The 26,100-nt window shown below is 39.1% G+C and overlaps 1 protein-coding gene across 1 annotated transcript; it reads left to right on the top strand.

Moving 5' to 3' along the window:
• Nucleotides 1–1,578: 1,578 nt before the first annotated feature.
• Nucleotides 1,579–22,589, top strand: CLMN (calmin (calponin-like, transmembrane); the record flags this gene model as incomplete). The annotated part of the gene is made up of 12 exons (XM_009702066.1): nt 1,579–1,640; nt 4,251–4,346; nt 5,878–5,961; nt 8,513–8,605; nt 10,371–10,561; nt 12,350–12,543; nt 13,551–13,633; nt 15,077–16,393; nt 17,438–17,619; nt 19,160–19,220; nt 20,257–20,318; nt 21,853–22,589. Coding segments are annotated over 12 exons (2,579 nt in total), but the record flags the coding sequence as incomplete, so codon positions are not given.
• Between the last annotated feature and the right edge of the window lie 3,511 nt (nt 22,590–26,100).

Genomic DNA, 26,100 nt, shown 5'->3' with positions numbered 1-26,100 from the left:
GGATGTGTGAGTGCATGGAAAGCCAGTTCTGGGGTCGAGGTGCTGAAGGAAGGAAAGCCCAAGAAAGATGTGACACATCTCTTAGTTTATTGTACTTTGAGATTTGTAGGTGGTAAATGCTGTGGGTTTTTTACAGATATTCTGGAACCCTAATATAATTTACAGTTTCATTTGTAGAGAGCTGTTTCAAATCTGTGCACATTTTTCTAAGATATTTTAAAAGAAAAGCCAACAGCAATAATTAGTTTGGCATTTTTGATGTTTTCTAAAGCACTTAAAGGGTAATGACTTTTTTTAACCAATCTTACATAAAATCAGGTTTTACAGGAATAAGAGGACTTAAAAGGCCTAAATGGCTGTCAGTGACAGATGTAATTCATGCTGAAAGCTCTGTTCAGTGCATCAAAATAAGGAAAACAATTATACATATGATTAGAGGCTGCTGACCCTTCAGTTAAAATGATCAAAAAAAGCAATATTAAAATTTGATTTACGGAAGCTACTACTTAGCCTATAATTAGTCTGACCAATAAAAACAAACCAGACTTTTACAGAATGTGATTTCCCAGTAGATAGGTTAGCTATTTTTGTAGGGCTGAAGAAACACAAGATGGTTTTAAAATATATTTGATATGCTCTATGAGTATATTGAAATATAGCATATAACTAGTTTTAATGGTTTTTGTTCATAAATTGCCAGATTTCTTTAAGTCAAGTGAAATTTGAGAACCACTTGAGAATAATTGTCTCTAAAATGAAATATTACTTTGTCAGTCTACTTCATTTATATTAAATATATGGTTTACTTTTTTATATTAGAAGGTAAATGAAAGTTGGTCAGTAATATGATTCCCCTTACAGTTTTGCTGTAGTTCACTGTGGAAATGGATTCAGGAAATGGCAGATGTGATTAAAAACTCCTCAGTTGGCCCAAGAGCTGTTTGTGCAGCACCTAGCATACAGCACTTCTGGCAAGGAACAAGCACTCCTCGTCTAATTGCAATATAAGTAGAATGATTCTTCAATGTAAAGACTTGGAATTTTGATTTCAAATGCACTAGTTAGGAGATTGGAAAGATGAGATTTGATGAGGCTTTTCCATTCATAAGAATGAAGACAAAATTGTTGTGTTGGCTAATGCGGTCCTGTTTTCTTGTGCATCCAAGTAAGTACATTGGAATCCATGTCAGCCCAATTTGCATGAGGGTGTCAGAGCAGTAATCCTATAAATTGACATAGAAGGGTCAAGCTGCCTGCTCAGAGGCTAACATTACTGGAGAGCTGTGCACAACACATAAGTGTTCACCTCTCGGTAGCTACGCTGAAGATTGCCAAACTAAGAGAGATTTCTTCCTACATCTTTTAGAATGCATCTACGAGTGTCTAGCTCATGTCTGGGCAAAGAAATTAAATAAAAAAGCATAGCTCAACCCTATATCTCTCGATCTGGAATATATTTGTTTTATTCACAGAACTGTCATGAATTCTGACTTTTTTGTGCACCAGTTTTTGAAATTTCCTACCAGCTTCTCCTCTTCTGCAAACTTAAGTGCTGTTTTTTCTTTCTGATATTTCTAGTGGAACGGGAAAATGTACAGAAGAGGACCTTTACCAGATGGATAAACCTACATTTGGGAAAGGTAAGACTGCCAAACAGTCTTGATATTGAGATACAAGGACACAACCATAAACAGATTGTAGTTAATTCCTTTTAAAGTAGTTAAAATTTGGAAACAAAGTTGACTTCTGTGCATATGGGGATGTTTGGAGGAGAATGAGGGGAAACTGAAAGCATGTTTCCGGGTAAATGAAAATTGCTTTTCAGGTGCAATGAATGCTTGGCTTCCTTTAGTTCATCTCAGGTGCATTTAAGTCTTTAATGCTACTGACTGTTATCATGAGGCTAGAATTTTCCCATACAGTGAACCCACATAAAATCAATCATGGTTGAGGCTGCTCTGAGGTGATGATGACTGTGTTCTTCCCTGGACTGGAAGTCTGATCATCTGAGGCATCATGGCCAAAGACTGATGTTCTTCTGGCTTCATCTCAGATCTGCAGATGGGAAACATTAATTCCTTGTCATTCATGGGGCGGGGGGCAGGGGGGACATGGACGGACAGATGCTGTATGATGGGATCTTTACATATCCACTTACATTAGAGAACTAATTTTTTGGACATCACTTCATATTTTTCAGATGTAATTGTTTCTTAATCACACCATAATATGGCTATTAAACCTAATTTACTTTTCTTATTGATAGCAGATAAGTACTAACTCTCCTGAGTAGTCTGCCATCCAGAGGATGATTTTCCTGCTGTTGAGGATGAAAAGAGAAAAAAAATTCTTAATGAGACAGCAGCAGTACTTAGTGCAGGATCAAGGAATGAGACGAGCTTCCTCTTCTAGACAAAGTCCTAACTTCGACTGGAGTTTCAGCTTCACAGTGCTTTTAGTATCTGTGGCTAAATTTCATAAAGTACAGACTGGGACTAAGTCTGGGCTACAAGCTGACTCTCAGTTTAGCTCCTGTGGTTCTTGGGAAATGATTGCATTTCAGACATAGTAAAGTAGATGGGTTTTAGAAGAAAGGCATCACATATATAGTTGCTTAAGTCCGCTACTCTGCAATGAGTGTTGCTGAAGGAATAAAGGGATCCTCTTAAATCTCACTGGAAAATCAGAATAAGGCTGGTTGGAAATGTTTTTACTAGTAATTGCTCCCAAAGGTCTCTCAGAATGAAGACAGTGTTACATGATGTCTTTGTGAATAAGGCTCTAGGGCTTTAAACTAACTGCAGTTTTGGAAGTTGTCAAAAAGGGTTGTCAAATATGTGACTGTGGAGAAGGTCTTTGATTTACAGAAGGAATTAGATCATGAAAAAGGCTGTAGGGTGCTGTTAATTCTGCCATGCCAAGCATATGAAGTCTCAGAAACTTTGTGGGCAGGTGAACTGTTTTCTCTGGAGTGCATACAAATTTTTTTTCCTCTCTGATTCAACAAAGAAAAATGCTTTTCTGAAGAAAGGGCAAAGTCTGCTGCTATAGTAATATTTTTCCTGGAAGTGGCATAATAAATATACTCATGTAAATAATGAGAGCTTTGCTAAAGCGCTCTCTAATTACAGGTGATTCCCTGAGGACACTCACTGAGGAAGGTGGCTTCTGCCTTTATCCTCAAAGAAGCACTTCTTTATTTTAAAGGCAGTAGTGAAGTCTTCTTCTTGTACTTCTTCAGGAAACTTATGGTGTGGTGTGTCCCCTTTTGGAGCAGACCATCCCATCTCAGTCATGTTTTGATAGCAGCTGGCTCTACTGGTCATGGGATAATTGGGAGTAGACTGCATCTTCTGAGTTCTGGTTGTTCATGTCTTAAGTACTGAAAGAATAAAAAAGTTTTGAGTTTGAGGCTTTCATATAGGTTACTTAATTTTGAAATGAATTATACTTTTCTTTCTTTTATTATGGTGCATTGTTTAGTACTCTTCACTACATTAAAGACTGGTAATGAAAATGTATGGTCCCAGTTTGCCAGAAAGAGAGTTGAATCGAAGAGTGTTGAATCGAACAGTAGTGCATGGTCCAACCAAAGATAAAAGAACTGGACTCTTTAGGGACACGTGAGTGACACCTGAACAGAGCGTAACTGCTGCAGCTGAGACTGCCTCTAAGGGCTGAGCTGATTTGGCTGTGTGCCTCACAGCACACATCAACAGACACCTCGGTGAAGTGAGGAGATGGTTCCCTTTGGAGGAGTTTGCTGAGAAGAGAGAGACACAATACCAGAAGTTGCTATTTAAAGTACTTAGAAAATACTGGGAGACAGAATGGCACCACCAGAAGCCTTACAGAGGAGACAGGACATTGTGGCTGGCTGGACCGTGGGCTTATTTCAGCATAAAGTGGGATTTGCTTCTTCTGGACTTGTCTTAGTCTGAGCAATCAGCACCCAACCCGTGGGTGGTCACTTCCTAGGCACAGCATTTAGGGTGAGATTCTGTTATGGGAAATCTGGAATAAGTCCTTGTCTGATCTCAATTACCTGAATACTATATCTCAGTTTTAGCTCCGACATTCCTAGGACAGAATTGCCACTGATGTGAGAAATAGTCAACCTTTTCTTCCTTCAGGCTAAGATTTACTTCTAGTATCTCCGTCTTGTAAAATTCTCCTTCTTACTCTATGAAATCATGGTAACTTACCAAGCAGTACTGCTTTAAAAGCTACCTGGTTTCTTTTCTTCACAGTGCAAGCCTCCTCTCAAAGTGAAAGACTTGTTTATTGATATACAAGATGGAAAAATCTTGATGGCGCTACTGGAAGTCCTGTCAGGACAAAAGCTGGTATGTATACAAGAGGGAGAAACCTCTGTACGTATGGAGCTCTGTATGTTATGAGCAACAATGTATGGACATCCAAGGAATAAGGGTGAATTTTATCCTGTGTCTTGGGTATAGTAATAAGAAATTCAGCAACGTTGTTGTGATTTCCTTATGTTACAGGCTGGTGTCCTGAGTTGTAACTGAGATTTCAAGGAAATATATAACAATGAGGTGTAAATGGTGTGTGATCAGTGTAAATTTTCCTACCTCTCAGGATTTTTTAAGCTTTTAATATATTAATGCTCACATATCCATTTGGAGATCACACAAGACACGTTACCAAGAAAAGACATATTTGCTGTATTATTTTTTTAATCTATAAATTCTGTTTCTATTTTGTCTAAGATCATTATGACACTTAGGTCTGCTGATGCTTAGTGTAGTTGTGAGTTTAGTTCTAGTATCCTGGCTCAGGTTTCATTAGTCTTACTGATATGGTCTAAATCAGAAGGGTAAAGCTTCACTTACGAAAATCTTTTTCTCTCCTCCTTTCTTTGTAATAGATGTTTAAAGTTCCACATACCAGAAACGGAAGCACCCAGTGCAAATATAAATGACCAATTACAATTGACTTTGATGTTTTCTTTCTACATCAAACTCCTCAGCAAGTACTCTCTTCTTTGTGGCTATCACATTTGGATAAGAGGAGAGACCTGTTCTGCAGCCATCTCGCCACTGCAGATGCACTTGCAGTCACCTGGCGATGCTCTATAGTGACTGAACCATCTGCAGACTGCAGCACGTATGGCCACTCTGGTCACATGTTCAGAACCACCTATTTTTTAATATTCTTGCAGTTTTGGGGAGCTGTAGCAGAAGCAGCAGTGTCTCTGCGTGCATTCACACAGATTGCATTGAGAGCCAGGCTGGAAAGGAATTGAAAGCGGAGACACATCACGGTAGACCCTAGGCTATGCCTCGTGAGGTCAGGGAGGAGGGCAAGGAAGGAGGTGAGGTTCGCTGGCCAAACTTGTTGCGCTGGCAGTTAGGTGTTCCTGCACACGTGATAAAAACAGTGTGCCAAAGTGGAATTGCAGGGAGACGGGTATGGAACAAATCTGTTTCCTTTATGCCAAAGTGAATGTTTCTGCCTCCCACCTGCCTGGGCCTGCTATGAAAACTGATCACACTTCCTAATTAGGATCACTTAATTCAAGACAAAAAACTAATCTATTATTACGAATTTTCAGGTAAATTTGGTCCTATGACTGAACATGGTTGGGGAGTGATTGCATAAATAATCAGTGTGGCAGGTCCAAGAAAGTGATAACATCTGGAGAGCAGGAAAGCTGGTTGCTAGCCCTCTTTTGCTACAGCAAGGGCAGATCATGTAGTTGAAGTGCTTCACTAATCAGAAAAGATGGTAATAATTTTACATAGGTATATTTCCTTAGCTTCATTTTGCCTCTGTGTTTATAGGTTTTTAAGGTTCGTATGATGTCCTGAATAATTCCACCATTTTTAAAAACGCTGTGGCTCTTATTTTTTCTAGATGCACGAATACAAATCTTCAACCCATCGCATTTTTCGTTTGAACAACATAGCCAAAGCACTTAAGTTCTTGGAGGACAGTAATGTGAGTATTTCCAAAGGCCTGTCTAATATCTTCTTCTGATATATGTTGCAAATTGTAATTGTTGTAATTGTAACTAATCTGATGTGCTGCTTGTATGTAAGAGGAATTGTACTGCTTAAAGGCACAATGATTTACCTTAGCAGCAAGGCTGAAAAGCCACATAAAAACGCACAACGAGAACACCTACAGAGTCTAAAACAAGGATTATTTGTTCATTTTATAATGTAAAAGTTCAACAGGATTAAAGGATCAGGAACCCAATATTAAAAGAAAATAAAAAGAAATGCAAGTAATTTTTATGAACTGGATATTGCTGGCATTACTTCTATTACGCTGAAGGTAGATGACTTTCGTCAGAAATACTTTCAGTATTACAAATCATGTATTTATCTGGTAAACTGCTGCAGCAGCTGATCATGAGTCAAAGGCAAGAGAAAATTAAATCTGGGAATATGACAAAAATGCAAAATTCCAGGAATCAAAACCTTGTAAGGATGTAACTTCCCTCATAGTGTGGCACTACTGCAACATCACTTCCTAAAGTTGTAAGTGACAAAGCAAGATCAGACCTTGTAACTTGAAATGCTTTATTCCTTTTTTTATTTCTCCCACTAGGGCTTTATTCCAAAGCCCTATGGATGTGGCCTGTGTCTTGAAAACTCTCTCTGCTCTTGGAAAATGTTGAAAAGTAATGGGGTCAACAGAAGTCCCAGCCATGTAACAACTTATGGTATACATGGTATACCTAGATCTTTCAGAGGGAGAAAACAAATATTGGACTATGTCCTATAAAGGACTGCAGCAGGGTTTAAACTTTATGGGTGAGGAGGGACCCAGTGTGTGCATAGGGGGAAAACCCTGGCTTGCATGGATGTCACTTTGCTGCTTCCCTGCGATGATCCTGCAGCAGTGCTAGTCATGCAGAGAGGCACTGCAAACCCCAGTCTTAGCGGATCTCTTACGACCTCATAGATGTGGGAGGTTTAACCTCCTTTGTCTGTTTCCCCAGGAGAGGATGTGAAAGGTCAAGAAGTTGTCTAATAACTTCCAGGTGTTTCAGTTTCCTTTTGGAAACTCCATCAGTAGGGGCTGATCTGGCCCTACTCTGTATGTTTACATGTCCTGCTATAGAACTGCTAAGAAATATTTTACATGTTCACGTATTTCTTAACAGTTTCCTAGTTGATGCTTTCTACCCAAATCCTGCTAAGGCCTGCTGGCAGATGAGATTTTTTCTCTCTGTTGCTACCAACACATTGCAGAGCTGCAGCTGAAGTATGTCTGGTTGCCATGACCTCACTAGGGGACAACCTAGAACCTCAATGAGCAAGACCAGGCAGGAGGAACCTCGGACATAGGCAGCCTTTTAATTAGTAGTACTAAAAGACCTACTTTTATATGGATTTCTTGTTTCCTTAAGAGCAAGCAGCCAGCATCTTCTAGCCAGGTATCTATACTGGGCTGGCTGACAAATGTAAGCAGCAGTAAGAGGACAGAGCTGACACTGAGAGCAGTCTAATGATGAATGACACTGGCTTCCCATTTTGGAGAAACTGCTATTCAAATGTACTGGGTCTTAAAGGTTTTCCCATGCCAAATACCTTAAAGCTAGAAAGAAATCTGAGCCTTGAAATATGACAGCTAGAGGTGTGTTCTTGCTAAGATTGAAAACTGTTATGTGAACCACTAGATAAAAAGTTATTTTGCTTTCCTTTTTTCAGTTTAACCAGACTGGTTAGTGAAGGGCGGTGATGAAAGTGTTGGCAAAATGCCTTGGCTGCCAAGACCTTCAGGGTTAGATATTAAACCACAGTGGGTGGAACCGTCAGCGTACACTTCTGTGGAACTAGGGCAGCAAGGTAAAGCACTGCTAAGTGATTAATCATGTACAGGATTTCTAAGTGATAAAATAGGCTTGTACTCTGGGCTTTAACTCGGTCTGGGTGCCATGTGCAGTACCAACAGCTTCCTTGCTTCCTCCCTCCTCCATGACCTTTGCAAAACCAAGTCTGTGTTGTCTAAGAAAATAACATCCTGGTGTTATCAGGTGGAAGAAACCTCAGTGTGGGAAAGTCTAGAGTTTGCTTGGATTAGGCAACCCTATCCTTTGTTAACTGATTTAATGAGAACTCTGTGCCAAGCTGTGTAAGGTGAGATAAGGAAGGAGATGCATAGCAAGACAGAAGTAAGCATATCTTTTTAAGATTTTAATTTTGTACAAGAAGTGACTCTACTTTTTAAGAATAGGATCCACTGGAGGGGGCACCATATTGTTCCATTTTTGTATGGAGGAAATGCATTTGTGGTCCTGAGGATGCAGAACTGGGCTCACTTCTGTTCTGCAGACAATGCTGGGAACTTAAGATAAGAGTTCCATGAGCAGGGTGATTGTAATCAGGACAAATTATCACTAACACGAGGTTTCAGTATTGCTTTTTAACTGGACAGTCAGTGGCAAAAGTGTTCTGGACATATCCAGTAGTCTCAGTGCATTTTTTGCATTTACTTTGCATCTTTGAATTTGACTTTGAATTTATGATCTCTTCTACAGGTAAAGCTTGTTAGCATTGATGCAGCAGAAATAGCAGATGGAAATTCCTCTCTGGTACTTGGACTAATATGGAATATAATCTTGTTTTTTCAGGTAATAAAACTTGAATACTTTAATCATAAGTGAAAAATCTTCATGGTATCAATCTATTCCAGCTGAATACTGATTTTAAATTGATTTTTAATCCTTAAGAACATAATTAAGCATGCTAAACATGAGCTTTTCCCTCCTAATATACGCTAATTTTATACCTGCAGCTGCTTTCATTTTACTTCATTGGACCTATTTTGGTGTAAATAGGAGACAATTTAAGCCCTTGTTTGACTTGGACCAGAATTAGAGCTTCAGATTACTACTTTCCTTTCTGTCATGTGCCTTCTCAGGGTTCTGTTCCAGATTCCCTGGATCTGAACCAATGTCTCGGGTTTGGTTCCAGGTCATAGTTTATTTTCAATAACCTTTTCTGGATTTTGTCCAATGTGGAGGGAAATTCCATGTAGAATCACTCATCTCTGCAGACTTACTCAACATGGCAAAAATTCACAACTGATGTAGACGGCCAAATGAAAGATCTTGAAGGGCCTGGAACTGATAAAACTGATTTGAGCCTGAAACTTGATTTAGCCCCAGGCTTAGATTAAAACTGCTCACTAATCTACACCTGTTTTGAAAATGACCTTCTAGACAATACCAAATTCCAAGGAACAGAGAGAGATGGAGGGAGGGTTCTGCAACTCTTGTAAGACTGTGAGGCTCTGTCATTTTTTTGGGCTCATTTAGAAAATGGCTATAGGTTTAAAAAATAATCTTGAAGTTGAACTGGGGTTTCTCTCCCTGGTTGAGCTCCTCAAGCTGAACAGTGTTGCACCGCACCAGTTTGGCCAGATGGACTTGCAGGCAGAGATGGCGTGACCAGAATCTGTCACCCCAGCAGCAGAGGGCATGGGGGGACCTCAGAGCAGCACAGTGGATAATTTGGACTCAAATATCAATGCTGACCAAGGACAGGAGTGCTGGTGCAGGTCACCATTTCTTGACTAAAAATATTTCATAGAATCTAGAATCACAGAATAGTTTGGTTGGAAGGGACCTTAAAGACCATCCAGTTCCAACCCCCCTGCCATAGGCAGGGACAACTTCCACTAGCACAGGTTGCTCAAAGCACAAATGCTCAAAGCCCCATCCAGCCTGGCCTTGAACACTTCCAAGGATGGGGCATCCACAACTTCCCTGGACAACCTGTGCCAGTGCCTCACCACCCTCACCGTGAAGAATTTCTTCTTTGTATCTAATCTAAATCTTCCCTCTTCCAGTTTAAAGCCACTGCCCCTTGTCCTGTCACTGCATGCTGTTGTAAAAAGTCCCTCCCCAGCTTTCTTGTAGGCCCCTTTAGGTACTGGAAGGCTGCTTGAAGGTCTCGCCGGAGCCTTCTCTTCTCCAGGCTGAAGAACCCCAACTCTCTTACCCTGTCTTCATAGGGGAGGTGCTCCAGGCGTCTGGTCATCTTTGTGGCCCTCCTCTGGACTCGCTCAAGCAAGTCCTGTGATGAGAACAATTTTGGTTAAACTAACTTTTCTTTCAAGGACATGTTTCTTTGCTTTTTGTTTAATATGAATTTGCTCAGTTCCGCCTGAACTGATACCTTGCCCTTTGTGTTTCCTGGGGTTGCCAGCTGGGCTGCTGCTGGCTGTTATGCCTGTGCAATACAACTCAAGAGTTACAATGGACAGGTCTATAATTACCTCTTAAAATTCAGTTATGGTGTTGTTAGCTTTAAAGTTTGCATGAAAACAAACACTGAGATCTCCATGCAGCTGGTGTTAAACCAGAGCACTGCGTGTTTCACCTTTTATTACAGATTAAGGAGCTGACAGGCAACCTCAACAGGAACTCCTCCTCCTCCAGTCTGTCCTCCGGGCCCAGTGGTCCGGAGTCAGACACATCCTACCCCAGCACTCCCAGTGTGGAGAGGAACATGTCCGTTACAGTGAAGGATCAGCGGAAAGCCATCAGAGCCCTTTTAATCTGGGTTCAGAGGAAAACCAGAAAGTAAGCTAACAAACCCTTGTATAAAACCATGTTTTGCTGCCTGCCCTTTTGAAGCTGAATCTCTTTTCTCTCTCCTGCCTCGAGTGTGCGTTACCTTGTGCTGTGGCTTCTTCTGCTTTCACAGTTTGCAAGCACATGGTCTCTGCAGGGGGGTATATCACTACAGCCATGTGTCGACAGCACCCATCTGACCTTGCAGCAGTGTGCGCTGCTGGCTTCGTGATTTGAGTGTTAAATGTTAACTTGCACTAATCTGCTTGGCACTGCTTAAAACTGGATCGTTCCCTCCTCTCCCTACCCCCTGGCTTTCGTGCAGTCTGTTTGATATCTTTTGCTAATTAAAGGGTAGGCATAAACAAGAGGTGAACTAAAAAAATAAATATATTGAAAGACTTTAGCAACAGCCTTTTAAATTAAGCAGCAGCCCTAAGGGAGCTTCTCTGTGTGCTGCAGAGTGCCTTGAAGGACAGGACCCCTGTTAAGAGTCCTTCTTTCCTCAGAATTAAAAAGGGGAAGGGGGTGAATCTTAAGTTGCTTCTCATGAATGTGTAGCATTTGGGTCCATTTCCATTGCTCAACACATCTTTCTCCTCTTTAATAAAAAAGTAGCTCTTTCACCAAAGCATTTCATCTAGTAATGCTTTAACTTAGCCGAGTTAGTGTCAGCTTAAAAAACTTTAGTGTAAGATGTCTAGTGCACGTGTAAATGCTTGGAGTGTATTTTACATATATTGTTATCTGAAGTGATGACTCCCAGGGAGTTTTAAAGAGGGCATGGGTCAAACTTACTTACACAAGTTGGATAGCTGAATATTTGGCATTTTTGTCTGTTGATGGATTTATATGTCCAAATCTGCCTGTGAACACAAATATTCTGTGTCTAGTGTTGAAGATACAAATTTACATCTTAAATACTTGGTCCTGTGGGCCACATCATCCAGTGAAGCTAAGGGTGCTTGCTGTGCAGATAAAGTTGTCCCATTGAGTTCCATAGTTCACTGCTGCCAGTGCAGACCGTAGAGGAAGCACAGTTTTAGTTCCAAAATAATGCCAATATTATCATCATCAGGGAGGTGGTACAAGGAAAGTGAGGACCAGAGGAGTAAATGCCATAGACTTTCAGTCCAGTCAAAGAGTACAAATGAAGACATCTAACAGAAGAAAACTGTTCTTGCATCTGCACTATTGAAAACATAATAGCGTCATTATAATCCTGTTATCCAATGACCTGTGCAGAATGTTTTGGGGCTGTATTTCATTGCAAGTTTGAGGGTTGTTTTTTCCTCCAAAACTTTGGGCATCTAACACACTTGTGGTTTATACATATACTGACACCATTTGCATTTGGCAAAGCACAATTTTCTGTTATAGAAGGCCAAGTACACAGGAATGTGAATCATTTATGCTTATGTTTTTAAATATTTAAGTGTTGGCAGTCTTCCCAAACTATGGCATTAAAATGCTGGAGAGCAACAGAAACAGGAATCACAGAGACATTTGGTTTTGTGAATGTTAAATGTGGTTACTGAGTTCTTGAGGGCTTTATTTTTACTAACTACTTCCTACAAGCAGGTTGATGTCAGCTTTTAGCCACACCGATCCAGTTTGTGACTCCATGTGTTTCATGGACATACTTTGTGCGTTTTGAAATCCGAAAAGATCTCAAATGTGACTAGTGCAACTCAGCAACCTTCCTTTTAATTTTCAGGAGTCTTTGAAAATGATGATGCCTTTACTTTGGATTTTGTAACGCAATCACCCATGTACACTGTATGTAATTCTGTTTAGGTATGGTGTTGCAGTTCAGGACTTTACCAGCAGTTGGAGGAGTGGCCTCGCTTTCTTAGCTATCATAAAAGCAATAGACTGTACTTTGGTAGACATGAAGCAAGCACTGGAGAAATCAGCTCGAGAAAACCTGGAGGATGCTTTCAGCATAGCACAAAATAAGCTGGGTGTTCCTCGGCTCCTAGAACCAGAAGGTAAAACGCCTACATCAACTTTGTTGGGTAACAGTCAAACTGTAATGAATTCATGAATATTGCATTGTGATACCTTCCAAAAAACTCCCAATGACTAGGCTGTTGCTGTGATCAGTGTGTTGGGCTGATTGATTAGAAAAATAAAAATGAATTGGTCGCTGGCTTCTGGTCATATGCTTCCAGTCATATTTGTAAGCTCCTTGGGGGTGGAGAACTTACCATAGTTTTAGCTATGTACACTAGTCCTGCTTAATGTTTAGATGCTATGTGACATCTGCATTTCTAGTGGGCATTAATCACCACTCTGTTGTGCTGAGAGGTGTTTCAATGCATTAGTGCCGTTTCGTAACGCCTACAGTCTGCAGAGGATGTCACTCCAGGATGAAGTGTGCGAGTCTGCCATACCAGGAAAATGGGTAGAAACCTATTCAAATGTATTTGCATCTCCCAGATTTTCTTTTACAATGCATATTTACACATATATATATATTTATATAAGTAAACACAAGCATATATAAATGTGTATATAAATATATGTATATAAATGGAGCTTCTTCTTGCAGTGTTTTTTACTGAACTCTACTAGGCAGGTGTTAGGCCTTGATTTTATGATTGAAAGCACAGATCGGTTATTTCTGCTTTCATGGGTCACCTGTTTGAAGACTGGGCCATCCTGCTAAAAATAAACCTCTGTGCTGTCACTCAACAAGATCACTGTCTAGTGACAACAACATAAATGACAGTATGAAGCTGGATAAAAAGGGATCCTGGTTAGGCTTCAGTCTGTGTTTGGAAATAGGAAAAAAATTAACGTGAATAAGATGTTGAGAACTCTTTCGAGTACCATCAACAGTGAAAAGTATTTCTCTTATCTGTCAGAAGAAGAAAAGTGTTTGTAGCTGTTATTTCGCTCATCATAAAGGCAGGATAAATGTCTGATGATCTGTTCCTCTGCAAGAGCATTTTAAAGCCATGTGTACTCAAGCCCCTTGCATCTGTCTCCATAGATATCATGGTGGAATCACCTGATGAGCAGTCAATTGTGACGTACGTGGCACAATTTCTGGAACACTTCCCAGAGCTGGAAGGGGTATGTGTTTACTCCTACATCACGACATTTTTTTAATTTGCTTTGGTGTACTTAATAAAGCCAGATATTGCTGTATTTATCTTCTAGGTTTCTTCCTAAGCTATTTAAAATAAACCACAAACTCAGATTTAATTTTTCACATTTTTGTTAAATCCAGTCAAATGAGTTTTCATTGGCAATTGCTAAAAAGCTTTAAGTAGAATTGTACTTTTAAAGATTTACATCCAATTATAACTTTCAGAGGTTAGACTGGTCACATATGACAGTACTACTTTGCTATATTAGTCTTACATAAGGCTGAAATTTATACCTTTATCTACGATGATTCATTGGACTTGGAATTTCATTTTGACTTCTATCTGCCCAAGTTTGAGGGCCACAATCAATCTGAATTTAGCAGATATCAGACACAAGATACTAGAGGCTGAATCTTGTCAATGTAGCTGTCAAAACCACTCATTGTAAGCATGAAATAAACTGCAGCTTAAAGGACAAGGACTTTAATGCAGACTTTATCAAAAATAAAGAATTGAGGAGCAAGCAGGGACTGACTGTGTCAGGGATTGACAAAGGCGTTTTGGAGAAACAGAGGATAAACTTATAGAGGAATTAAAGGATAGGAGACAGAAAACTCGAGGAAAAATGGGAAGTCCCAGGAACTGGAGATCTGCATAAGTTGAAAAACTGTTCTGAAGGCTGCTCATACTTCCAGATAAACCTAGTTAAACATAGTCTTTTTGGTCTGAAAGGGTCCCCAAGGCACTTAGTGTCCCTTGAGTATCTGGGTAGTTTTTGTGCTAGTGTACATGCACATAAATGATGGCTCCTACACCTCTCATTTCTTGACTGAAGATTCCAGCTGGTATGTATTTGGTAGCTTATAAAATTGGTGGGCACTAATAAAGTCACTGGAATAAAAATTATTATAACAATCTAATTATTATTATTAGATTAGATGAACAATAAGATTTATTGTCATTAAGACTTGTGGGCATTTTAATGGACAAAGAAAAAGCCTACTTTTCTTTCTTTTTTAAATGCAGTCTGTTGGGATGGAATCATCTACTATATTAATATATTTCACAGTATATTTAGTGGACTTGTTAGATTAATTTTATTCCCAGGATTTGGGATTGTGTCAAAAAGCCAAGTCAGTTGTCTGCACAGGTGCAGCAGGGAGAGATGAATACATTAACAACTGAGGAGTAGGCTTGTCTGCATTCTAATCTTCCTGTACAAGTGGCTTCTTGACGTTGAGCTTTGTTCGAGTCACTTGACTTGCCAAATTGGTTTCCCTACTTTCAAAATAAGTGAGTCATTAATTGGCCATTGACAAGGTAATGGGGTGATGGGCTAGGTAGTTATTCTTTCTGAAGTGTCTGGGAAAAGTAAAATGGTATCTGAGGTATGATTTGGCTTTTAATGATGTATCATCACTTATAGGAAGACTTTACAGATCCTGACAAGGAGCTTCCAATTGAGTCCACATACGTCCACATCAAAGACACACCTTCAGAAAAGGAAGGCAAAATCTTGATTTTAAGTGAAAGTGAAGAAAACATGTATACTGTTAACCACGAAAGGAGTCATCCTGCTCCTCCAAAGGTTCATATTCATGACACCCCTGAGAGAATCCCACCAGAAACCGTTCCTGAAAAATGTAATGGGAAATTGAGTCAAGTGTTAGGTGATTCACAGGAAACATCTGAAGAGGAGCCTCAGAGGCCTACCTCACTGAAAATTACAGGATCTGTCAGTTTTGAATCCAGTTCCTCTTGGGAGATTCTAAGTGACAAATTCAAGCCAGGTGAAGGAGGCATATCTGACGATCCACTGAAACAGAACGATGACCTTTCTCCAGCTGTTCTGACAGATCAGAAAAATTCTGTTGACTCTTTTGAAGACTACTCTGAAGAATTAACTAAAGAAACCTCTATCGACTATGACAACGAAACTAAGAGCCTTTCAGCCAATACTTCTTCTTTGAGTCCATTATCCTGGACTTCAGGTATACTTACAGATGAATCTATAAATAAAGCAGAAGAGAGCAAACCCCAGGCTTCAATTCTTTTGCCAGAAGAAACCTCAAAACAAGAAGATACGCATAAGTATGTTCTTCATCTTCTAAATGAGGAAATACTGAAACTTCCACAAAATGAACATACAAAGCAATCATCTGTCTTTGGGACAACAGAAACTAACCATTGTTCACTGAATGGTTCTAATTTCAAAAGCCAAGAACTATCTACAAAGCATGAAACATCTGATGACTCTCTCTCAGATGTACCTAAAAATCCAGAAGACCTGGACAGCTGCGATGAAGTTGAGTCTTCAGCTGAAGTGCTACCCAGTTCTTCGAAAGTATCTGTAATACCCCACGAGCTCTTTTATTATCCACACTATAATGTTCCCATATCAGCAGTTTTGAATGCTTACCTTGAGCCTTGTATTGAAGGTTATGATACTGGAAATGACAAAGCTTCTTCTGAAACAGTAACTGATGTTTTACATGAGAAGGGGTTTCCAGAACACAACTACATGGAAGATGGTCCAGAGCCAGACTTGGGGAATAAGCCAGGTGTCCTTCCATCAGAAATAGATAATGAGAACGGCGAGGAGGAAACAACAGATATTAAGTGTTACATGAATTCTTCTGATGAAAAAGAAGTGCCATTACTAGTAGGAGAAGAGTTAGAAATTGAAAAAGATGGCAAAAAGACCACCAACCATCAAGATTCCACTATTCCACAACATCCTGAGGTATTTCATTTTTTTATTACCAGCATTTCTTTGTGTATATATGAGGGATTAGCATCTGACCTCAATGGTTTTCATTTGCTTTCATTTTGCAATATTTTGGAGAAATACGTAAAATGTACTTGGTTTCCTGTCCTGTAACACTATTTGCCACAGCCCTCTGCTGGAATGAATGGAATTGCAGATCCCTGAGATCTGACGTTAAGAGAGAGAATAAACCCTAATACTAATAGTACCTCAAAAATGTGAATTTTAATTATGTTTTAAAGTAGTTTGAGGCTCCTGTATAATCCCTAGGCATAGAAGATTATCACAGAGGGTATTTTTAATAATTTGTAATGAGATGAACAGAAAGTAGTATTGCTGATATAGTAAGGATACAGGCAAAGGTAATTTTTGTCTGAATCCAAAATAAGTTTGCCTACAAAAACTTAAACCAATTTGAGTAGGATAAGTTATGTGGGTAAAATGAAGGCTTGTCTACACCGGAGGACGAGAAAGAGGGCTATTTTTGGTAGTTATTCTGTATATTGGATTTAGGCAGTCTGCTACTGCATCTCTTCTTGCAGACACTGATTTTGAATTGTCTTACACAATTTCCAGCACAGCAATTTTAGTCAGTGTTTTTCAGGAATGAGCGTCCATTTAATGTTACTCTGCATGTTCCTTAGACAAGTTGCTTGGACATGGTTTAGTCCTGACACTTACTAGAGTAATTAAGTCAATTTGCTGTTAGCTTCAACGACTAATTGAGGATAGATGAAAAAAAGTCTTAGCAGATTACTTCAAAGAGCTGTGTCATGTCATGACTTCTTATATAAAAAGAACTGACAACTACTTGTATGTATGTTGAACTGATGATACTTTATAGGTCAATGTATCCAAAATTATTTTCAAGAAATTAATTGCTTTTTATTCTCTTTAGTGAGACTTTCAATCTTGTACTACATGCAATTTAGCACCTGAGTAGGCTGCACCACTAAGATATTTGGAAGGGTGGGGAATCTGTCTTGTTGTCTAATGCAAAATATTTCTTAATTTCAACAGGCCATGGTAGAACATCTAGAGGATTTATCAATAGCCATAAAGAGACCAGAAAAAAGTAGTAATAGGGAGAAAGAAGGGAAAAATATGATCAAAGCAGAAGACTTGCAGAGCTCAGAAGTTGCTACTACTACTCTGTCACAAGATAAACTGGAAGAAATTGCTGACTGTCAGGAATTTACCAGGTATTTCACATTAACTTTGTCTTAAATACACCTAAGTAGTCTGAATGCCTGGTCTTTTGAAGTGTGCCCTGTCCACTGGATGTTTCTTGTAGACTTCTTTTAGGAGCAGTGTATTGGGACTCATTGGCTTCTTCCTGAGTTTCTCTTAAATGTGTCAAGTGATTCAGTGCCAATGGGACTTGATTTGACTTTGCTATAGAAACTTTGCCACACAAAACCCAACTGGAACCCCAGTGCTTTCTGAACATGGCAGTATTATTACTGTTTTTCCAACAGAGTGTTTTGTATTGTAGATGAAATAATCCTTGGGCATTGTGACACTATGTGGAAGTGTGACACTACTTCATTCCAATAGATATTTGTTGGACTTTTTTTCTGTCTATGAACAAGTGAATGAGATTGTGGTGGGCTGACCTTGGCTGGCCAGCAGGTGCCCACCAAACCACTGTCACTCCCCATCCTCAGCAGAATGGGGGGAGAAAATAAGATGAAAAACTCATGGGTCAAGGTAAAGGCAGTTTAATGAAAACAAAGAAAAGGCCACATGTAGAAGCAAAGCAAAAGGAGACCAAAAAAAAAAATATTTATTCTCTGCTTCCCATCAGCAGGCCATGTCCAGCCACTTCCTGGGAAGTAGAGCTTCAGTAGGTTTAGTGGTTGCTTCAGAAGACAAATGCCTTAATAATGAGTGTGTGTGTGTGTCCGTCTGCCAGCTTCCTCCTTTCTCTTAGTTTTTATTGTTGAGCACAACATCATATAGTATGGTATATCGCTTTGGTTAGTTTGGGTCAGCTGTCCTGGCTATGTCCCCTCCCAACCTCTTTCCCAGCTGCAGCCCACTGGCCTTTGGGGCAGGGGGGTTGGAGAGACAGCCTTGGTGCTGTTTGAGCACTGCCCAGCAATAGCCAAAACACTGGTGTGTTATCAGCACTGTTCTAGCTACAAATACAAAGCACAGCACCATCGGGGCTGCTATAGGGAAGTTAACTGCACCCCAGCAAAATCTAGTACAGAGACACTCAGCTAATTTTACTCCTTTCAATTCTGTTCCCGCTTATTTTCTAATTTAGTTCTTAGGTAATGTATTTGAGTGGGACATGAACTGTAATTTTCTGATGCTTCTCACTATAGCACTCTAATGAATTTGAAAGAGTTTGCTTAGAAAAACCCATTGTCTCCTTCAAGCTTTTTGTTCCCTGCAGAGTCTGTCAATTTTTTATTTATATAGACAGCTGTAAAACCTAGGGTACACTCTCATTTAAATGTCAATGATATCAAAGCTGCAAAAACCCTATCAGATACCATTTTTCAGACAATATCCCAATTTGAGCATACGTTTTTTTTATCATGGGTCAGATTTTCCCAAAGCTATTTTTCATGTTACTGGTAAATACAAGTCCACATGCTAATACATGCAACAAACATATTTATGGTTTTGCATAGCTTAAAACTAGTATGTGCAATTGCAGTGGCTCTTTTTGAAGTCAAAACAAAACTTAGCTTTATGAATTTAAAAACTTTGCTTTTGCATACATTTCAGAACCAGTGACAATGACTCCAACATTTATCTCCGAAAAAGATCTCCTAATACTTCTGAGGAGGTAAGTATGTGGAAATTTACCTGTCATTGTTTCTCTGTTTCTCTTAAACTCCAAAAGTTCACATACTGTAAAAGAGTCTATTCTATGTAAACCTCTGCGATAATACAAAAGCCCTGTGACTTCTAATAATTTTAGTGCCAAAACCAGGCATAGCTGAAAAGCTTTACTGAACTCTCCTAAATATATGAACCTTATTGAACCTTGAACAAACCCACAAAGGAGTACCTAATACCACAATTAAAGCTACTGTAACTTTGAGGCTTACTTCATCATAACTGTATAGCAGCAACATTTTGCTTCTCTGAAGCTGCCTTTATTTGCTGCTCCAGTTTCTTTTAGTTTGTGCATTCTCTGTATGTATGTTGGTGTTCTGGTCACAGCCCTGCAAAAATGCTGGGTGTTTCTTGAACTGCACTTTTATGAAAGATTGGGCTCTCTCCCTCTCCTTCATAGCAGCAGTGTATTCTATTACCTCAATAGCAGCAGCTCCCCCTAAAAGAATTTTAGCTGTAATGTGAAACTGCATCCTTAATGGCAGATGTAATTCATACTGGTTTCTTGAGAGCACACTATACAATTGGGCTCTAGTCAGAAGGAAGGGACAGCATCAGCAATCTGGGCACACTGAGCAAGGATAGGAATATAGCCCTTTTCAGTACAAAATAAAATTCTGACCATCTCGGAGTTTTAAAGAAATGCTGCCACCAATGTTCAATGAAACAGAGGTTTCACACAGATGCTTTAGTTTTGCAATGCTGTCAGAGCTAGTAGAAATACATATGAATGAGAGGAGTTTTATTCAACTGAATGAAAGCAGTTGAAAGCAAAAAAAATCTTATTTCACAACTTTTTTCCTTCTGTGTGTGTGTACCAGACTGCAGTCGTGGATGTGCTGGCAGGGAATAAATTTATAGGCACACTTCCATTTTATTTGAGCAAACATTAAACATACTCTGCATAAAATACACACACAATTACCATCTTTGCTAGATGCTGAGTTTTTTTTTTTATATAATCTATTTCTGATTTGATTAAGGAAACCTATGGTGTAAATGACCAGAAGATGACAGATATGGGTGAAAATCCATTAATCATCAGGTGAGTCATTCTTACTCAGACAAAGCCTTTTGTAAGGAATCCATAACTCCTAGGTACTTCTAACAATGTTACAAAGGGAAATGAAAATTAACTATGATGGTAGAGACTGACTGAATGTCTTGTGTAACGGCTTGGTGTAAGATACAAAACTTCTTCATTGCTCAGTCTCCCCCTTGACTAAAATGCTTTTTCTTGACTTGAGAGGAAAGATTCAGCTATCTGAGCAAGATTGTGAGCACCTTCCCCACATGGTGGATATTTCAGACCAAGAGAAGGGTGGGAAGACTTCGGATATGAGGTCTTCTGGCAGTGATGACTCTTTCCAGGTTTGGAAGACTGTCAAGACAATGTTTAGTGTGGTCAGTGCTAGGGGAAGACAATACTTAGGGGAGTTCTGGCCTCTGTTAGAGCACCCATGAGTTTTTATGATTTGTATGTTTAGTTTAGACTTAGGGTGATAGAACCTGAACTCAGAGTGTGTATTCCTTTGGTATTAGGGTCTACATATCTATAAGAAACAAGGACTGCTTTAGGTTTTCCCTCAGTTGATACTGAACAGCACCTCCCAGAACTTCTTGTTAAAATGATGGTGGCGTTTAAATACAGAAAACACACAAAATATTACCAGGATCCAGTGTCCTGGTCTCACTTATGCTTCTATTAAAAAATACATGAATAGCTGTCACAGTTATGCCTGTTTGCAGACTGCTGATATTGAGCATGCTTTGTGTAATCCTCAGGTATATATCCAGTGCAATATCTGAGCAAGTAGGGTGCCTCAAGCCAGACAAAGGACTCATTAAACAGGCCAAACCCCAGTTTTCTCCAAAAGTAGATTAAAAAAAAGTCTATCAGAGTGTGATTCATATAGTATTATAAAATTATAAAATGAGTGTACTATCTTGTGCCTTTTAAAATAAGACATTTTCTTGTCTTTGTGAGAGCTCAGCGGTGCTGGCAGAGTCCACTGGGCTTTGCCCTTATGAACCGCAGCTGGAATTTTGTAAAATTGGAATTTTGGAGTTGTCCTACAAAACCCCAACTGCTAGTTGGTTTCTGGAATTCTTGGGCTTTTTCTGTTTAATGTTCTGGTGTCTGACATGAGAAGCTCTGAAAGTAGATGATTTGGGGAAAGTGTATCAAGTCAGATACGGTGTGTAAGTAAAATTGTGAAAGTGTGGTATGTGTTGCCCAGAGCTATGTTTACTGTTCTGAATATAAAAGGACATCTTTTTGACTGATGGAAATTACCTTACATCAAAGGCCTGTACTGTAATGGCATGTATTTAAACTACCTGAGAATTTGTCCAGAGTTTTCAGAGGATTAATTGCTACATACATTGGCTCCTAATGAAACACACTGCAAAAGCCCATTATGCACCTCCTAGTCTACCTTGGACTCCAACTGACTAGATTGAAATGGTTCATTAAACTGCTGTCTTTTAGTCCGCCCTTTGATCTTTACAGTAAATATTAACAATGAGGGGATCTTCTTCTTTTTCCTGCCTCTTATCAAATTCTCTCTTGTTTTCAGGAAGAAAAAGGACTTGGAAGCAAGTGAGACTCCAGCACCAACTCATGAGATTACAATTGTTGAGCAGCCAGAGCTATGCTACTTCATCGTTTTCTTCTGGGTGCTGGTCTACTGCCTTTTACTCCTTCCACAGCTTCTTAGCAACAAAGTTTGATCTCTCTGAGATGTGGAAAAAGAAAAGATGGTGGCTGGATTGCTTTGTGTATCTGGATATGAATATGCTCCTTCAGGTGAAGCACAAACAGAAATGTGGGACCTGGTATTTGTGTTTATTATCAGGTTGTCCTCAATTCCTCTACTGTTGTGCTATGACAGTGTCTGAGCACATTTTATATTACGATAATTGTATAAATATATATATAAATGACCTGATTTAGTAGATGCAATTTTGTACATTTGTGCCTTGCTTTATAAGATGCTAAATAAAACCAGATAATTATCAGTAGAAATATGAATAATTCAGAGCTCTAGTCTTCAAAAATGATTCTTCTGGCTTCATTTACTTCTGTAGGGCCTGACAGCTGTGGAAGAGGGGTGGTGTTGACTTGCCCATGAATCTGGCCCACCTGCAAGGGCAAGGCTAGAAATGCTTTTTCACATTTTACACGGAATTCTTTGAGAGAGCTGGAGGCAGAGCAGAGCTGCAGGTAGTGGAACACACTTACCCCAGGAATTGATTACAATTCCAATGGCAATCCAGTGGAGCAACAAAATCAGGTTGAAATTTTATTTGGATAGGGGAGTTTGTTTTTTTAGGATTTAAATTCATTTTTATTCTGCACCTTTTGTTATGTTTAATTCACAGGAATAAATTGGGTGTGGAGAAGTGTGAAGAACAAACATGCTAGCTGCTTCTTAGAAGGGATCATACAGGAAATCTTAGCCTAGAAAATTCTGTAGACAATACCTGAAGAAATACACTTTTTGTATGTTATTGATGGTGGCCATCTTTAAGAAGATGTTGAAGAAGCTTAATAATTTCATCAGGAACAGACACCATAGTTTTGGTTTTGTTGTTTGTGGTTTGGTTTTTTTTAAAAAAGTACCTCACTGCTTCTGAGGCTGCTCCTGCTTTCTTTTCTCTGCTGCTTTTACTTACCAGAACACGTGAAGATTTCTCTTTTTTGAAGATACAAAAAATAACAGGTAACCTAATTTGCGGAGGCTACTGTTATGGCACAAGCACGTGGTAAAAAGATTAGAAATATCCTTTAAGTGCCCAAATCAATACAGAAAGAAATGACAGATATAAAACTAAATACAGAGAAATGTTGACAGCTGGTATTGACTTTCCAGTGCAACTCAAGAGACTCCTGTGGCTTGTCCATAGACACAGTTGAGCCACTTCTGCATCTTGTACCTTTTGCCCACATAAGTGATCACTTTAGGATATCTGATTCAGGATTTTTGCCAGAGAAGGTATACCTGTGCATTACAGGACAAAAGAGAAATCTTCAAATTCAGTTTCATAGCAGTAACTTTTCTCTGTGTGAGTTTTAATGAAGTCATTATTTTTCATCAGCACAGTTTTAGTTTCATAGTATGCTTTATGAGACTACATCGTGTTGCTGCTTTCACCTGAAAATTCATAAGGTTGATTGCAATGTGCTTCATAAAATGAGGGGTTTCATAATTTACACTGAGTGAAAGTTAAAACATGTGGCTATAAGTTTTACATATTTTGTTTTAGCATACGGTGTATCTCTGCCCTGGCTTAGTTTTCAGCTGAACTAATAGTACCTGGGATCAGGACACATCAGAATATATAACAACTTATTTGCAGGTATTTAAAACCTGTTTGTAGTCATGTTATTGGCTGGGGTAATCCTAACTGTCCATTGCAATTCATTCTTCTTTGTAAGCTTTTTGTTTCCCTGGGATTTTTCTTCCGAGCTGCAGTTAGAATTCAATAGCAGCAGCGCATGGTAGGAGGTTTTAAACACTGAAGTTGACTCTTTCAGTCAACAAAAAACTGAAATCTTTCCTATTCTGTCCTGTCACTGTTGACTAGAGCTGGATTCACCCCATGAACCTAAAAATAAGATTCTTTGTGCTTGGTGAGGAACAGATCCAAACTTCCCAACTTAATTCATTGTTAATCGACACAAGTAAAAAAAAGTCTCTGATCTTGCTGATGAAAATGTTCAACATTTTGAGACATCTGATTTTGTGATGCATGAACCTGTTTGTACTTGCTGATGAAGACAGTGATACTTTCTTCCAAAAGAAAACCTGTATTAGAATTTTTGAAGATGCTTTCTTGAAGTAGGCTAAAATATAACATTGAAGGGCTAGTGCTTTTTCTCTGAAAGAATGAAACTTAATACAAGAAACTTTATATCCTTATCCTGAAAACCAGTGAATACCAGGCTGGGGTATGGCAGCTTTTTAATAGCAGCAAGTAGCAGCGTACATTAGTTTGGAGCAAAAGTGTTGACAGCTCTTCACTATGTGCCACTCTTCATAGGCTCCTTTGATTTATGACATCTTTTTCTGAGCATTTGTATCTTACTCTCTGGTTCCTCCATGTTTCTTAGTCTCCATCAGAGATTATCTGGAGTTGGATTACAGTCTCTTCATAGACCTTTAGAACTATCAAAGTTCAATCAAGTAAAGTAAGCTCCCTTAAGTCTTCTCTGCTTCCTTCTAAGAAAATTTATCAGAATGAGGAGGTCTTTGGATGTCTCATCTAAACAACTGACATCCATAAAGAATGGAAAAGTGAATGGGAATGCACTGATGCTGGCAATTTCATTACACAGTATTTTCTTCCAAGTGGGAGAAAACTCAGGGTTTTCTTTCTTACCTCGCACTGATGAACAGTGACTGAAACAGTGAAATGAGCAGTTTAAATGTCAAAACGGCATCCAGCAATTGTCTTGATCATCTCACCTAATGTTTAAACTGATGTATGCTTACTAGCATATCCCATTAAGAAATGGAGATTGCTTCTTCCATGCAAAATGGATGAAAAAAATACTAAATTAGTCCATGATACTTGGTATTAAGTTGCTTCCCATATTTGGGTTGGTTTGGTTGTGGTTTTGCTATAACAGAAGCAGTGTACCTTACTCAGCCATTCCACGGATAAGAAGATCCAGGGTAAAGAGTTAAGAGTGCTTACATTGGTATGGTCAACTGTGCATAAGAGACTGAACTCTTCAGGAGTTTTGGCATTACTTGGAACTTCCAAAAATGACATCTGCATAAGCAGCACCTTCCCCTACTTAAATTGACTTGTAAGCCTGCATCTCTTCTTCCACGCTGCAAGATCTAATCCCTCAATGCAAGGGCCCTATTCTGAAAACATTGCTTGTTGTTGGACTTTTGTGTCCTGTTCTGAGCTTACAGTCTAAAAGCCTGATTGTGAAATATTCACTATGGCAAAGCCTGTTTTAATTTGCTGGCTAGAGGACTGGCTTGAGGCAGTGGAGGTTTTAAAGGCTGGTGGGCAATCTGTCATCTATCCATTCCAACAGATGTGTGCACTGTCTGAATAAGGAAGTTTTTCCTGAACTTTTGGCTGGGTTTTTGAAAAATGTTAAGCTTGAACTGACCACATTTGGTATTTTGATTTAGCAGCAGAATTCAGATACACAAGGGTACCTATCTGTTAAGACCATGTCTAAAACCTGTTGTTGTTGAGCAAATGTGTGGGTAGCAGAGTACTGTGAAGTGCAAGTGTCAGGAAGTGCTTGAGGATCACTGGATAAAGGATGTTTGGTGTTCACCGAAGCACCATTAAAGACTGAGAGACAGCTATAATAGGATGGTTCAATGTTATTGTAGTCATGTAACTTAACTGCAGTGTTTCATTGTGATTTTATAGAAAGTGCAAGGAAAGATATGCTATTAAAGACAGAAACCCACTAAACGTTTATGGGGCAGATGTCTTAAGAGTTGAAGAAATGAGTTAAACAGTCACATAATCTACAAACTGAATCAAATATAGCCTTTGCCAAATTGTGGGAAATTATCAGTGCAAAGATAGGGCAAGCATAGATTACAGTAAAAAAATGACAATCACTTTTCAATGCCATGAATATTTTTGATGGATTGAGCTCTAAAATGTATTTTTATTGAGTTTCTAGATTGTAATGAATGTGTCTACAGAATTTTATGCAAAGCTTGGGAGTTCAGCTGTTTTAAAATGATTTTTTTATATAGCAGTGATTATTTTATCTATATATTTAATAGAACTGTAAAACCATTTTAAGAGTACCTGTAAAATTCTATGTATGTGATACG

The sequence above is a fragment of the Cariama cristata genome, unplaced genomic scaffold (genome assembly GCF_000690535.1).
Source record: "Cariama cristata isolate BGI_N322 unplaced genomic scaffold, ASM69053v1 scaffold8160, whole genome shotgun sequence".
Lineage (NCBI taxonomy): Eukaryota > Metazoa > Chordata > Aves > Cariamiformes > Cariamidae > Cariama > Cariama cristata.
This window is presented reverse-complemented; position numbering and strand designations above follow the sequence as displayed.